Genomic DNA, 14,130 nt, shown 5'->3' with positions numbered 1-14,130 from the left:
ATAGAGAAAAATAGAAAAAGAAAAAAAATATATATATATATTTTTTTTTTCATTTATAGACATATATTTTAATGAAGCTTCTCAGATCAAGTAGTGCAGGGGTCATCTTGACATTTAAACGTTACATTGCTTGCTCCAATCACCCTGCTTTTTAAAGACTCATGTTAAAATGTCAGAACTACAGCAAAAGGACCTACAAGTCCAGGAAGAGGTCATTATGGGATTGGTTCATCACAAAATAAGGTCTCAGAGATGATGGCAGCCTGATTGGCTGTTAGCCCTGATAGGGATTCTTCCCTATCACTCATCAATCACTCAGCGCTCAAGGATTATAAATAACCTGATGCTTAACCGTAACATTGCTCATGTCAGTCTCTGCAATTCTTATTTTGGTGTAACTCAATTGAGGATAAGACCATTAAATCATAATCAGAATGATTTCAAATTTTATAGGAAATATTTTATATTTTGTCGTTTTAACATCCTTATTTTACAACCAGACAGTGGTGTCTTATTTTCATGGAAATTCAAAATTAGTATGAAAACATTATAATGTATGTGTAGTACATTTGTATTCCCATCTTGTACAAAGATTACCTTCCCATTTCTCATTGTGAGACCCATAACCATTCTCCTTAGGTTTAGGTTGAATCCATAAGTAGTAAAGTCAGCGACAGCTTGTATATGTCCGGAGTGGTAGGACATTCAAGAAAGCACAGCACTCTATCACCGCCAACAATGCTATTGTGAATATACCAGCTTCAGCAACCTTGTTTCTTCTCCTTGTGCTCATTGCCAAAATTCTCTTGTAATTTTCTTGGTAATTAATGACCATTTAAGAACTGTTTGTCGTTGTACTCTTTGGGCGAAATTTAGGGCAGTTTGTTCCTTGAAGAACTTGGGGCCAGAATTGTTAGAACCATCTGCAGCCTTGGTTCACATCCATTAATTCCCTTAATCCATGTCTCTAATCTCTCACCACATGTTCTGTTTCCCAAAAATGTGAACATTCTTCCACCCTTGCTGACTACATAATGGCCTGTGCTTCTGTTTTCCACCGAAGGTCAGGACATCCCGTCAGATTCATGGTGGTCTTCAACACTCCCAACCCCCTCAGCAAGATCTCCTGGGTGAATCGTCTGCATCTGGCCAAGGTTGCCCAGCGTGAGTGCTTCCTTAAAATTGGGCTTCACTAGGGGTAACCTCTACCTGAAAATCGTGGGTCTCCATTGCTACAGTGGAAGATCTGGTGACTCGACCTGCAAGCTTCCCTCCGCTTCGCCACTATCTGCGACGGTTATTCCACACGCATCTCAGCTCATTTCCTGATGGGCTGCTGTGGCTCACAATGCAGCATTCAAGAGAACAATGTGTAGCACATTGCTAATCAGCACTTACTGGTGGCATGAAGCTGGTCGGCAGTTTGGCGGCTCAAAGACAAGTTCAGCTTGATTAATTTGCAAAGGTGGTCCAGGTGTGCAGAGCAGTTGAATGACTCCATTATTTTTGTCAGTCACTTGCTGATTATGGAAGGTCCGGACTCAGCTATGGCCATGCATCCTGCCATCATCTAGGCTAATCCTTACATCTTACTGGCTAACTAATGTTTTACTGTACCTTTGAACATTTCTGCACCGTGTTCAGGTCTTTGGTGGCGGGGGGATTTGGTTCATTAAAGAGACACAATAAAGCATGAGGAATGACAGAATAAGGCATGTTACCTTCCACAGATGATGACTGAGAAGCTCACTCTAATTAAATTGAGGGCCGGCTTGAGTTATCTCAGCAGCCTCTGTGTAAGTCAGATATGTTAGCCGTTACAGACACCTGAATCAGGCACTGGTGACAGAAATGAAATAAGTCTCAGAGTTTCAGCTTTAAAGGGAACAAAAGGTGCAGGAATGTGGTGTTACGCGTGCTGTGTTTTAATAAAGGCATGATAAAAGTTTTTTGCATAAATTCAAAAAGTTTCAGTGTGGGGTTCGAAGTTGCCTGATGTCCTCACTAAAATGTGATTTTCACACAGAAAGCAATAATGACCCACCCATCTTTCAATCACGTATCCAATACAGTGTTATGGAGAACCTGGAATCTGTATCTCCTTTAGGTTCCTCAGTGAACCTAGAGGAAGCAGCCTATCCATGGGTGGTGGAACTTATGTCAACATACTGTAGGGGGAGATAATCTCGACCCCTGTGCTCGATATATATTCAAATATATTTAGTAAATGGATAAAAAAAAATGGAATATTGAAATTATCTGATCCTTTTATCCTAAGATCTGGGGTTGTTATAAAATTTAGGGAAATGTTCCATTGAGTTACTTCGTCTCTCGTCGGAATGACAGGAGGAAAAACTCCGTGACTAAACAAAATAAGGCTAGAGCATGAGTTGGGAGTTGTGGTGGTTACATTATTCGCGTCAATTCCATAGGATAAAAATGGCCTGTAAATTGTTCCTTCTTCAGGAGAGGAGAACTCGCCAGGCTGGGTCTGTGCAGAGGATGATGGGAAGACAAAGACCCCTTTTTGTTGCCCGCTGCTTGCCTGTCGTGTGAGTGTTTTCACCACAAAGGCCCAGGATCAGAAGGTGAGTATGTGGGGTGGTCGGAGTAGGGGCTGTACTGTTTTTTAATTGTGTTTTGAAATTGTCTTAAGTATAATTGCATGTTTTGGATTCTTCTACAATTCCTCGTAAATATTTTGGTAACATCTAGGCTACGGATGTCTTTAAGGCACCAAAGGCTTATGGGAAGCCGAGGATGATAGAAAGAGTTTGCAAATGAAATAGGAGGCTTGAATGTATCAATCGACAGGAACCACTGCACGGTTTTACAAAAGATGGCTATGATATCTTGTGAGGAGGGCAAACATTTCAGTGAAATTCCCTTTTAATGGATCAGTGAACTGAAGGTAAATGTGTAATTATCTGCTCATCGAACAGTGAAAAATGCAGTTGTTTATCGTGTGCATTGAGATCGCAGGCATTGCAATCATTTTTTTGTGTTTTGACTAAGTGTCGGGAAAGTTTTGTTCCTAAAATGCGAAGAACAGGTTGTATGTGTCCTCTGCTAATCATACAAAAGGGGCTTTGGCTCACTGAACTGTGCCTTTATTGTCCATTTTACCATAAAAACAGTTGCAGACAGTACAAACATAGACTGGTGTAAATAGAAATATGGCTCACTACAAAATTAATGGATGTGCTGGTTTTCTGTAAAGCTTGTGAAATTTTTTATTGTAAAGTGAAATTGAATCTTCCCAGAGAAATTGGTCATAAAAACAGACTTTGCTAAAGCTTTTTAATCTGAGAAGACAGGAACTTGCAAAATGTAAACGTTAAATGTTGGCAGCTCACTAAAGTAATCTATGAGTCAGCCAGAACATTCAAATTGAAATGATTGGGAAATGCTGAAATAATTTTTCAGAGACACATGTTATGGAATGTTTACTAACGCTTTATATAAACTGCACCTCCATAATGCCTTTATAATGCATTCGTAGAACATTCATAAGCAACACGTAAGTATACATAACATGCTAATGTGCCATAACAGCTTTAATATACATTAATAACAAACATTACATAATAATAACAAACATTATAATAGTGTAATCATTGAATATTTGTAAAGCTGTTTTAAGGTATTTTGGGATGTTATGGTGTACTTACATGCTGCTTATGACCGTTCTATGAATGCATTATGAAGGTGCAGTTAATGTAGGCTATTACTGAATACTTCACAGCACCACAATGGATCAGTCAAAATCAGTAAGTGACCCGTAAGCAGATTGCAGCCAGATTGATGGAATGGTTTAGTGAGAATGGATAACATGTGAGCTTCATTTATTATTTTTAAAATTAAACCAAGTGTGATCAGGTAAGTTACTTGGTTGAATGAGTTAGACAGGGCCAGTGGCTCACATGGTCTTTGACTGAGCAATAGAGAGGTCCAAGGCGAAGACGCCTGATATCAGCAGTTTTGAATGTGCTGTGGTTGTTGGGGCCATGCATCGTACTTCCGGCATCTCAGGAACAGTCACCCTCCTGTGACTGTGACACACTACGCCGTCCATAGTTCACAGAACATGGTGGCATGAACAACAAAACATCCAATGAAAGGTGTTTTTGGCCAGAAAGAAGCCATTAATGGGAAAGGCCTGAGGGGAAGGGCCAGACTCACTAAGGCTATTAGGACGTCCACAAACGCAGAAGTAGGTCACCAGTGGTGTGGAAAAATGGCTGCTGTGTGTTTATTGACTAGATAATCTATGCAGCTAAGAGTCTCTAATATGGTACAGTATGTACTGTACGAGTACGTTATGTAAATAAATTTAGTTAGTTAGTAAAATGTAAATGAAATGGATGTAAATATATTACATTCCCATAAATGTAAATAAATATGCAAATAAATAAGCCTCATACAGACCTGTACATTAAAATTTAGCGTTGGTTTCCCTCATTGTATAGACAGTAGTGCTCTGCGGCCTAATACCTTTCAAGCATTAGTGGGGGCTCCTGGAATTTAACCAAATGATATTTGCAGTTTGTTTCCCCCCCCCCAGTTCTTTACCGTGCTCAGGTGTACAAAAGTAGGGGCCTCCAGGCGCCTGTGACCTGCCAGCCTCTTCACTGCCTTCCAGCTTCCACTGAATGACACATTAGCTGGCCGCTAATGCGTGATGCCCTGCTGCTAGATTTCACGCTGTATGCTAGCAGGGAACCACCCCCCCCTCCCCCCCCCCCAGCTGCCCTGGACGAATCAAATCAATTGGCGAGAGTAATTTTCCAACAAATTATTCGGGTGGCATTTAGAGGAATGAGGGAAAGTGGCAAGTCGGTGAAATATTTCACGAAGATACATTTGGCAAAACCGAGCTGCGGTAAGTCCTGGTGTAAGCGTTTCGGTAACCGTGCGCAGCGACAGATTTAAGTGTGAAAAGAGTTTACCCACAAGAGAGGCAGTTTAAGAGGAAAGTCGTGTCAAAGTGAGTGACTTAATATAGAAAGAGCCGCGATTAACGGCTTAGAGGGTCTCTAACTCTCCCAGAGCTGTAGCTCGCCAGCGTCTGAGCTCGACTCGGCACACAAGTCAATCTGAAGAAAATGAGGAGATTAATTAGAACATGGCCCGCAGCGGTGGGTGCGTAGTGTGGCGGCCCAGCCGCGAAGAGGCAGCCGGCGGGCGATGGCGGTGAGCCGCTAGTGGATCCCACCGTGAAGCCACAAGGAGCCGGATGTGTTCTGGCGCCTTCGGAGCGTGACTGATTCAGCTGGGTCCACAGCCCACCTGTGACATCTCTAATGAGAATTCCTTAATTCAAAGATGAGTCAAGATTACAAAGGAAGTAATCCACTTTAGGATATATCAGAAGTGGTCTAAGACTGCAGCACAATACATTTTAAACGTAATACATCTTAAATTAAAGGTATGTGTTATGTTCATATTCTGGTGAAGTGTTCCAGTATCTGTATATAAAAATTAAATATTAATTTCAAACGGCACTACAAAGTTAAAATACTAGAGAAAAAATGGTACTCTGTCGTGCCGGTCGGGTCCAGGCATATAATTTCTGACGGTTTCAGTCTGAACCTTAATTAGGAGACGTTTATGACCTGGCGTGGAAGTGACCTTTGAGGGTGGAAATGAGATGCCGATGACTTTGCTGTCCTCATGGCGTCAGATGAGTGGTGCTTGGTCTGTGAAGGTCACCGGTAGAGGTGCCCATTTTAACGGCAGAGGCATGCTGGGAAGGGACGGAGGTGCAGGTGTAGCTGCGATAGGTGGGGCCCCTGCCCACCCGGAGTGCTGCTGTCGTGGGGGGGTGATGCCTTCCCAGATGCAGCCCTGCTCTGGGAGCGCTGAGTAAGTTGCTTCAGCAGAATACTGAACCCTGTCGGTCATTTAAGGTGCTGGCTGAGCAGGTAAATATTCATGCCGGGGTGTAGATTTGGATATGGACAATATTGTGGGAGCACTGTGTGTGTTTTTGGGGGGCAGGGGGGTCCCTACCAGTGTTGAAACCAAAGCTACGCCTTTGTGTTCATGTCTCTGTCGTGACTTATGACCCCCCCCCTGCATTTCACCCCACCGTGCTTCATCAGTCTGTTTAGAAAGGTGTTTCCCACCCGAAACACTGCTTGGCTCTGGTGGTAAATTGGCAATAAGACTGATGCTTTTTTTGCTGTGGGGACACAAAATACGCATAGACTGTTTTTAAAGGAAATTTTACGCTTGCTGAAAGCAGTCTGATTTGCTGTAGGAAATGATTCTTGTGTGACCTTGTATCTTGTTTTAATAATAGATTCACTGAATTCAGTCTCAGCTGAGGAGGAAGGGAGCTTCACAAGGGGGGAAATTAATGTAAATTTGAACATGATTTTTTAAATTATTTCAGAGCGGGAGGACTCTCGCCCCCCCCGCCTTTTGTCTTGCATATGCGTGCTGCAGTCTGTTCACCCATCAGCCCTTATCTGGCTGTTGGTTTGCTTTGTCCTCATAGAGTGTCTCATGAGCTTCTCAATTCTGGAGAGCTGCGGGATCCGTTATCTTGGAACGCAGCCTGCAGGTGATGTCATACTGGGCACTATGATGTCATCTGCAGCTAGTTATTTTTAAAAAAGGGATTAACAAAGTGACATCCAGTAGATTTTCAAAGGAAACGAACCTGGCTGATCAAAAGGACCAGTGGTACATTGCTAGAAGAAGTCTATCCCATTTTTCTTAAAGCGTGACATGTAAAAATGTTCTCTCTGGTTGAACTGGTTAGATCTGCAGAAGACAGTAAGTGTTTTGTGAAATAAGACTATTGAGGTTCTGCCATCAACCCTCTTGGGACACAAGCCCTAGCATCTTGATTGGTTCCCATCAATAAATGAAAATTGACTAAAGATGTGCGTACAATTCAGATTTACAGCCCGTGTTGTAATTGCGTTCGTATGGTCCAGAAGATGAGGCCCGCTTGATGGCTTGGATTAACTGTCCGGTGGATCATACTTCAGAATCTGACTGACATAATCCTGAAGACTCAGCAGTCTGACAGACGCACTGAACCCTCTCTGTTATTTACTTTCATTGGACTTACAGAATTCATTGGCAGGCAGATGATGTTCATTAATCACATGCTCAATTCAGTTGTATCAGAATGTGCTCTCATGTGCATTTAATGGTTTAAGGGCATGCTGGTTATTTTATTGGTTCATTGGAAAGGACAGATAACCTTAATATTCAACATCAGCAGCATCCTTAGTCTCAGCTCTACATCCATGCAATGCATAATGACTCTGTTTCAAATTCTGATTTCAAATAAATTCTGGTCATAGATAATATCATGCCATGATGAATCTTGCTTGATTTTAGACTATTTCACAGTGTACGTGCTTATAAAAATGAAGTCAGCCTGTTTGCCGTGTTGTGGATGTTGTGACTGGACTGAATATGGATATCGGTGCTTGTGTTTTGGTTTAGTTCTCTGGATCTGGTGTGTTTGCCAGGTCCGTTGTGTGTCGAGTGATGGTGATGGATCCTTAGCAGGCAGATGGATGCAGCCTTGCCTGGCTTTGCTCTTCTGCTAAGACTCCTCTGTCGTTTAGTAAATCAGCTCAGCTCTGCTCCACTCTGGCCCCTCACGGACCCCATATCCTTGCAGTGCGGAGCGGCTCTGTTTCCGTGATATACTCACACTACAAGGGAATTCATCTCACCTTCTGCCGCAATGCCAACGTGCCAATCAGTTTCTTCCACACCTATGGCCCACATTACAAAGCAACAGGATAAGTCACCAATATTTAGCTTTTGTCTGCTGAGGGTTTGATCCTACAGACAAGGTCGAAGTTGTGTGGAAGAATTATCTCCCTGGTAAAAGCAGGTATTTTTTAATGTATGGAGGTGATAATATTATGAAATTTCTATCATAAGAAACTCCCAGCCTAAGAAAGAAGGACTGGTGAGAGAGCATGTGATTTCTGTTTCCTTCATGAACAAAATGCCTTATAATTGATAGATAGATACCTTATGCCTTCCTCAGGTTGTTCTTTGCAGAGAGTAAGTTGTCCACCTGTAGCAGCACCCAGGGGTTAAGGGCCTTGCTCAAGAACCCACAGATGTGCTGAGGCTGGGTTTGAACCAGCAACTTTCTGATTACAGCCACACAGGCTTAGCCCACTGAGCCACAGACTGCCCCCAAAGACACGTGTTTATAATATTACGTTATGGCTGGTAGGTACTAAAATTCATGTATATTGACGTGGCAATTGTGTCATCATGTTCTTTTGGGGTAACTTCGCCGAATACCTCCCCATATGGCGGTTTGTGATTGCAATAAAGACCAGAAACCTCAACCATGTTTACAGTGTGGAGGATGCAACTGGGATACTTTCTATAGATCAGAGCACATTGAAATAAGTTCTGCGTGTTTAAAAGTGAGACCACTTGAATCAGAGTAACTGTGCCATTAATCCCCCACTTTGATGCTGTTGGGAACGAGGAGTGTTTGTTCACAGTGCTGTCATCTGAGTGATGGATTTAAACACCCCCATTTAGCACTAGGACTGTCAATTCCATTGTGTCGAAACACATCATAAAAATGCCAGGAGCCAGTGTGGCCTTCTCTTGTCATTGTTCCATGTTGGATAAGTGCCTCGGAAAAACCGTGAGGGGCCCAGATGCTCCAAATGGCACCCGGTCCACTTTAAAGCCAGCAATTTGAGGCCAGCAGCGTGCTTTCGTCCACCGGCGCCTGGGCCCTGTCGGCGTGGCTGGGAGGCAGAGTCAGAGCCAAACTGTAGCAATACCAATCAAATTAGCATTACTTTAGCTGGGCATGTCCCGATCTGGACGTGCGCTCCGCGCGGGGAGAGACACGAGCACTTTATGCACGCACATGCGTGTGAATTTACATATAAATGTGTGCATGCGGTATCTCGCCATGAAACTGTTAATCTCGCATCGTGAAGTTGTGTTCAGATATCTCCGCGTATGTCTGTCTGCAAGGGATAACTGCGGAAAGAAGGAGCCAGGGGGAAATGGAATCGTCACCGGCCCATCTGTGTTGAGTACACAGAGAAGATGTCCCATAAGCGCTGGGCAAAGGAACGCTCTGACCCGCAAACCGATGGACAGTTAATAATTATCGCAGGGTTTATGACCTGCAGTGCGATTCATCTGCAGTCTCTTTTTTCCCTCCGTCTGTGACATTCAAAATGCTGAAAATATTCATTAGGCAGATCTGGAGTTTGAATATTAGGCAGCTCTGTGATCCTGACCCCAGGGTACCCATATAATTTTAAGGAACAATGACTCAATAACAAAAACATAGCTAGCTCGATTCATCTTTGATCCTATTTTTAGATTATTACTGAGGTTTACCTAAGGGTATTGCAATGGATATTAAAAACAAGCAAATCTGGACTATTGTTGCATTTTAGTTATGTCATGGATACCTTGAATCCAGTCCCTATAGTATCAGAATTCATACACCTTTTGCGTATTTATTAACTAGATAATCTACTCCACTTATTCTGTACAATTCCCATAAACCCCAGGAAGTGATCATTTTAACTGTTCTTCCTCTGAACACTATATGATGATAATTAACATACAGAAAAGGTTTCCTGGGGGCAGCACGGTGGTGCAGTGGTTAGTACTGTTGTCTTACATCTATGGGTCCAGGGTTTGAGTCTCTGCCGTGGCTCCATGTGTGTGGAGTCTGCATGTTCTTGTGGAGTCATGGGGTTTCCTCTGGGTCTGGTTTCCCCCCACAGGCCAAAAACATGCTGAGGCTAATTGGAGGCAAATTGCCGACAGGTGTGCATATGCGAGTGAATGGTGTGTGTGGGTGTGTGTGTGTGTGACTGTGCCATGTGATGGGTTGGCCCTCCATCCTGGGTTGTTCCCTGCCTTGTACCCGTAGGCTCCAGACCCCCCATTACCCTGAATAGGACAAGCGGTTACAGGAGATGGATGGATGGATGGAAAAGGCCTCAAAGCTATAAAGTGATGTTCATTTGTGTTATGGGGGACACCCAGTGGGGCTGCTTTCACCCAATGCTCTCAAGACAAGCAGTTGCTCTCAACAGCAAGAAGTTTAAGTTGTGAGAGGGTCAGTTTGCAAAACATGGCCATTTTCATGCCTGGCAGCCATGATGTGTGGCACTTTAGCCAAAGGACCCTGTAACCAAAAGTCCCGGAAATGACCCCTGTGGGATGAATCGGCACAGAACTGAGCTCAGAGATTTTGGAGGGAGATTTTGACACCTTTCATACCCAAAATGCTCCATAATGACAGCAGATAGAGGTCACAGCTTTTGCCATCTGACTGAGAGCAAGCCATCACACTCTGGAAAAGAGCATGTGCTGGTGTTTCTTCCAATTCTCCAGCTTCTGGACCATCTAAACACTATTGGGGTACAGTGGCAGTGGGCCTGACGCCGGTCCCTGGGAGCCTGCATGAGATGCCAGTCCCTTACAGAGCACATGTGCACAGTCACGTGCGAAGGGCAATCTAGTAACTCTTATTCATCTAAGTGCATCATTTTGGACTGTGGCAGGAAACCTGCACAGATAGGAGAGAACATGCCAGCCCCTCATACACAATGAGAGCTTGGTAAGTCCATGCAGACTGTGTGAACATGCCAACTCCACGCAAATTATGAGAACATGCCAACTCTATGCACATTATGAGAACATGCCAACTCCATGCACATTATGAGAACATGCCAACTCCACGCACATTATGAGAACATGCCAACTCCACGCACATTATGAGAACATGCCAACTCCACGCACATTATGAGAACATGCCAACTCCACGCACATTATGAGAACATGCCAACTCCACACACATTATGAGAACATGCCAACTCCACGCACATTTTGAGAACATGCCAACTCCACACATACAACCAAGGCTGGATGTCAAATACACAACCTGGGTTTGTGTGCAGGGCTGTGTGCGGGGCTGTGTGCGGGGCTGTGTGCGGGGCTGTGTGCCAGGCTGTGTGCGGGGCTGTGTGCGGGGCTGTGTGCGGGGCTGTGTGCCGGACTGTGTGCGGGGCTGTGTGCGGGGCTGTGTGCCGGGCTGTGTGCCGGGCTGTGTGCCGGGCTGTGTGCAGGGCTGTGTGCAGGGCTGTGTGCAGGCCCGTCACTGAAACAGGATGCGACGTCCCTGCCAGAGCAGCTGCACATACGGGGCTGCAGTTAGCATGATCCTCGCTGAGCACGCTGTCCGTCTTGGCAGCATGGGTAGTACTGGTTTTACTAAAAGATCATTGAGAACATTGCTTTAACAGTGTTTCCCAATCCAGTCCTCAGGGACCCACAGACAGTCCATGCTCTTGCTCGCGAGGACTGGATTGGGAAATACTGCTCTAGAATAATAAGATCCTTTTTCTGTGACAGGAGGATGGATTACCATATAGGGTCAGTCTCCGCCTACTTTAGCGGTCAGATAGCAGTAAAGTAACCAATTGGAATGGGGTTAGTGTAGGCAGTCCTATCTGTGGATTCATAGGCTAATTTCAGCCATCACTACTCTTAATGTCCCTTTTTCATCATTCTGATTCCTCCCTCTATCAGTTCATGGGCTGTTTCAATCTGTCTGGCAGACAAGAGGGAATGAACACATTGAAACACACATACATCAAACCGGCAGCAACAAAAAATCATTTATTGTATGTGTGTGTGTATGTATGTATGTATGTATATATGGTAACGCTTCACATTAAGTGCATTCATTATGCATTCATAGAACATTCGGTGCACCTTCATAATGCATTCATAGTACATTCATAAGCAGCATGCAAGTACACTTAACATCTTAACATCCCTTAACAGCTTTAATATACATTAATGACAAACATTACATGATTATACAATTACAATGTTTGTTATTACATAATGTTTGTTATTAACGCATATTACGGCTGCTATGGCACGTTAGGATGTTGTGGTATACTTACATGATGTTTATGAATGTTTTATGAATACTTAATGAATACATTATGAAGGTGTACTGAACATTTTATGAATGCAATATAAAAGGATTATGAAGGTGCAGTTAATGTAAAGCATTACTGTATATATATATATATATATGAGAGAGAAGGAGAGAGAGTGAGAGAGAGAGAGTTTGCGTGTGTTGTGCAAAGTAATACAATAACCTTAACCGCTACCCAGCCCTGACCTTAAACATAAGAAACCAAACAAAATACAAGACTTATAGTAATTTTAGTTTTTTCACTGATTTTTATAAAACTGAGTTTTCCACAAAAAATGGTCCCCACAATGTAATATATACATAACCTACACACACACACACACACACACACACACACACACACACACACAGTATTTTCATTAGCTTGCGCAGCACTGAAATAATCTTCAATCTGAGACACGGATGGCAGCCTTGAGAGTTCTACTTCTCTTCCTGTAATGATACATATATCTGATGATATATTGTTATGAGGGACAGTAAATGAGGAGACAGATGACCCGCAGGTATGAGGCCAGCAGATATATCACCCCGACAGCCTTACCTGTGGAATGCCAATGTCCCTTCACAGGATTCGGAGCCTGTGGTGTAAAGCTGATTGGCTTATATCCATCTTTGGGGCCTGAGCCAGACGCCCTGACACGATCCGCTGATGATTTACGCGTCATCTCCAAATTGTAATGTCGTCCCTAACAGCATGCCTGGGAGCCGGCGTGTCCGTGGGGGCGGGGCCTTCGCCGGCGTGTCTGTGGGGGCGGGGCCTTCGCTGGTGTGTCTGTGGGGGCAGGGCCTTTGCCGGTGTGTCCGTGGGGGCGGGGCCTTTGCCGGTGTGTCCGTGGGGGCGGGGCCTTTGCCGGTGTGTCCGTGGGGGCGGGGCCTTCGCCGGTGTGTCCGTGGGGGCGGGGCCTTCGCCGGTGTGTCCGTGGGGGCGGGGCCTTCGCCGGCGTGTCCGTGGGGGCAGGACCTTCGCCTACGTGTCTCTGGGGGTGGGGCCTTTGCCCGTGTGTCCGTGGGGGCGGGGCCTTTGCCGGCATGTCTCTGGGGGCGGGGCCTTTGCCCGTGTGTCTGTGGGGGCGGGGCCTTTGCCAGCGTAGCGGGGGTCCTTCCCGGTTAATGGATGGCTTTTGTTTTGTTTCTCCTGTTTAGCTGCTGGCTGCCCTTCACAACCCGGTCCAGTGCACCCTGCTTGGCTTCTCAGCAGCCAGTACGTCACTGCCACAGGGCTACTTGTGGGTAAGTCTTCTAAATGTCATTTAACGTGGGTGTCGTCAGGGGCGTTGGGAAGCTTTGCGGGAGAGCAGGTGGGCTTCGGGCTTAGAGGTCGCAGGTTTCAAGCAGAGATGAAGTGGATTCTGAAGCCTCGTCCCTATCGGACCAGAGTACCGTCAGCTGCCAGTCACTGATGGTCTTAACCCAAAGGAAGCTGATAGAGGAATCAGTGGGAAATGTGTTAAAGTGGGATATTGACAGCGTACTGTAATAACACTCACCGTGGATTTGGAAGCTTCATTTTTCCCATCCCTAGGCTGTAATCCCAGCCGGAGCACTTCTGTTATACCTGTGGTTATGATACTTAGCCAAAATTGACTCATTAAAATACCTTGCAGTGTAAATAGATAAAGTCTATTGTAAAATACTGTATGTAATTCGCTTTCGGTGAAAGAGTCTTTCAAGCAAAGAAATAGTATGATATCATGTAATGCAAATCCCGTGAGCCTGAATTATGTAGATTGCTGTACTTCTTGACTTGGAAATGTATCCTATATCAATTGGGGGGGGGGCTTGTCATTGGAGGAGGAAATTGTTCTGGCAGGCAGCTACAAGGCCATCCCCAGACACCCTAGAATTTAGATAGATTTAAAAACAAACGGGGGACGCGGTAAAATCACAGGGAGAAAAACTAAATAGAGAAAAATGAGGATTTGCTCTTGTAGGATGATCTCTGTGTTTTAGAATAGGTCAGTAACATCTAGAAGGGCTATCAAGTTCTGGTAATACCCGTCTTGGAAAAGAAAGTGGGGTTTTCATATTTGCTTTAGTGAATCTGAAAAGTGCTCCGGGACACGGTTGGTTTGAAAAGATGCATTTCAGGTTGAAAAGAAAGTGGAGTTCTGGGATTAATGTGGTGTCACTCGAAC

At 44.5% G+C, this 14,130-nt stretch overlaps 1 protein-coding gene across 6 annotated transcripts in view; it reads left to right on the top strand.

Annotated features, from left to right (window-relative positions):
- Nucleotides 1-14,130, top strand: part of arhgef10lb (Rho guanine nucleotide exchange factor (GEF) 10-like b) — a 67,547-nt gene that overhangs the window by 39,051 nt on the left and 14,366 nt on the right. For all 6 annotated transcript variants that reach the window (XR_011992144.1, XM_072713438.1, XM_072713436.1 and 3 more), the window contains 3 exons: nucleotides 1,064-1,164; nucleotides 2,467-2,588; nucleotides 13,139-13,225. Coding sequence is in view for 5 of the 6 variants with exons in the window: in XM_072713438.1 (XP_072569539.1) it covers nucleotides 1,064-1,164; nucleotides 2,467-2,588; nucleotides 13,139-13,225 (310 nt within the window). In the remaining variant the exon portion in view is untranslated. The remainder of the gene's footprint in view (nucleotides 1-1,063; nucleotides 1,165-2,466; nucleotides 2,589-13,138; nucleotides 13,226-14,130) is intronic.

This window comes from Paramormyrops kingsleyae, chromosome 6 (genome assembly GCF_048594095.1).
Source record: "Paramormyrops kingsleyae isolate MSU_618 chromosome 6, PKINGS_0.4, whole genome shotgun sequence".
NCBI classification, from domain to species: domain Eukaryota; kingdom Metazoa; phylum Chordata; class Actinopteri; order Osteoglossiformes; family Mormyridae; genus Paramormyrops; species Paramormyrops kingsleyae.
The sequence above is the reverse complement of the archived record's forward strand: the minus strand, read 5'-3'. Positions and strand labels throughout refer to the sequence as shown.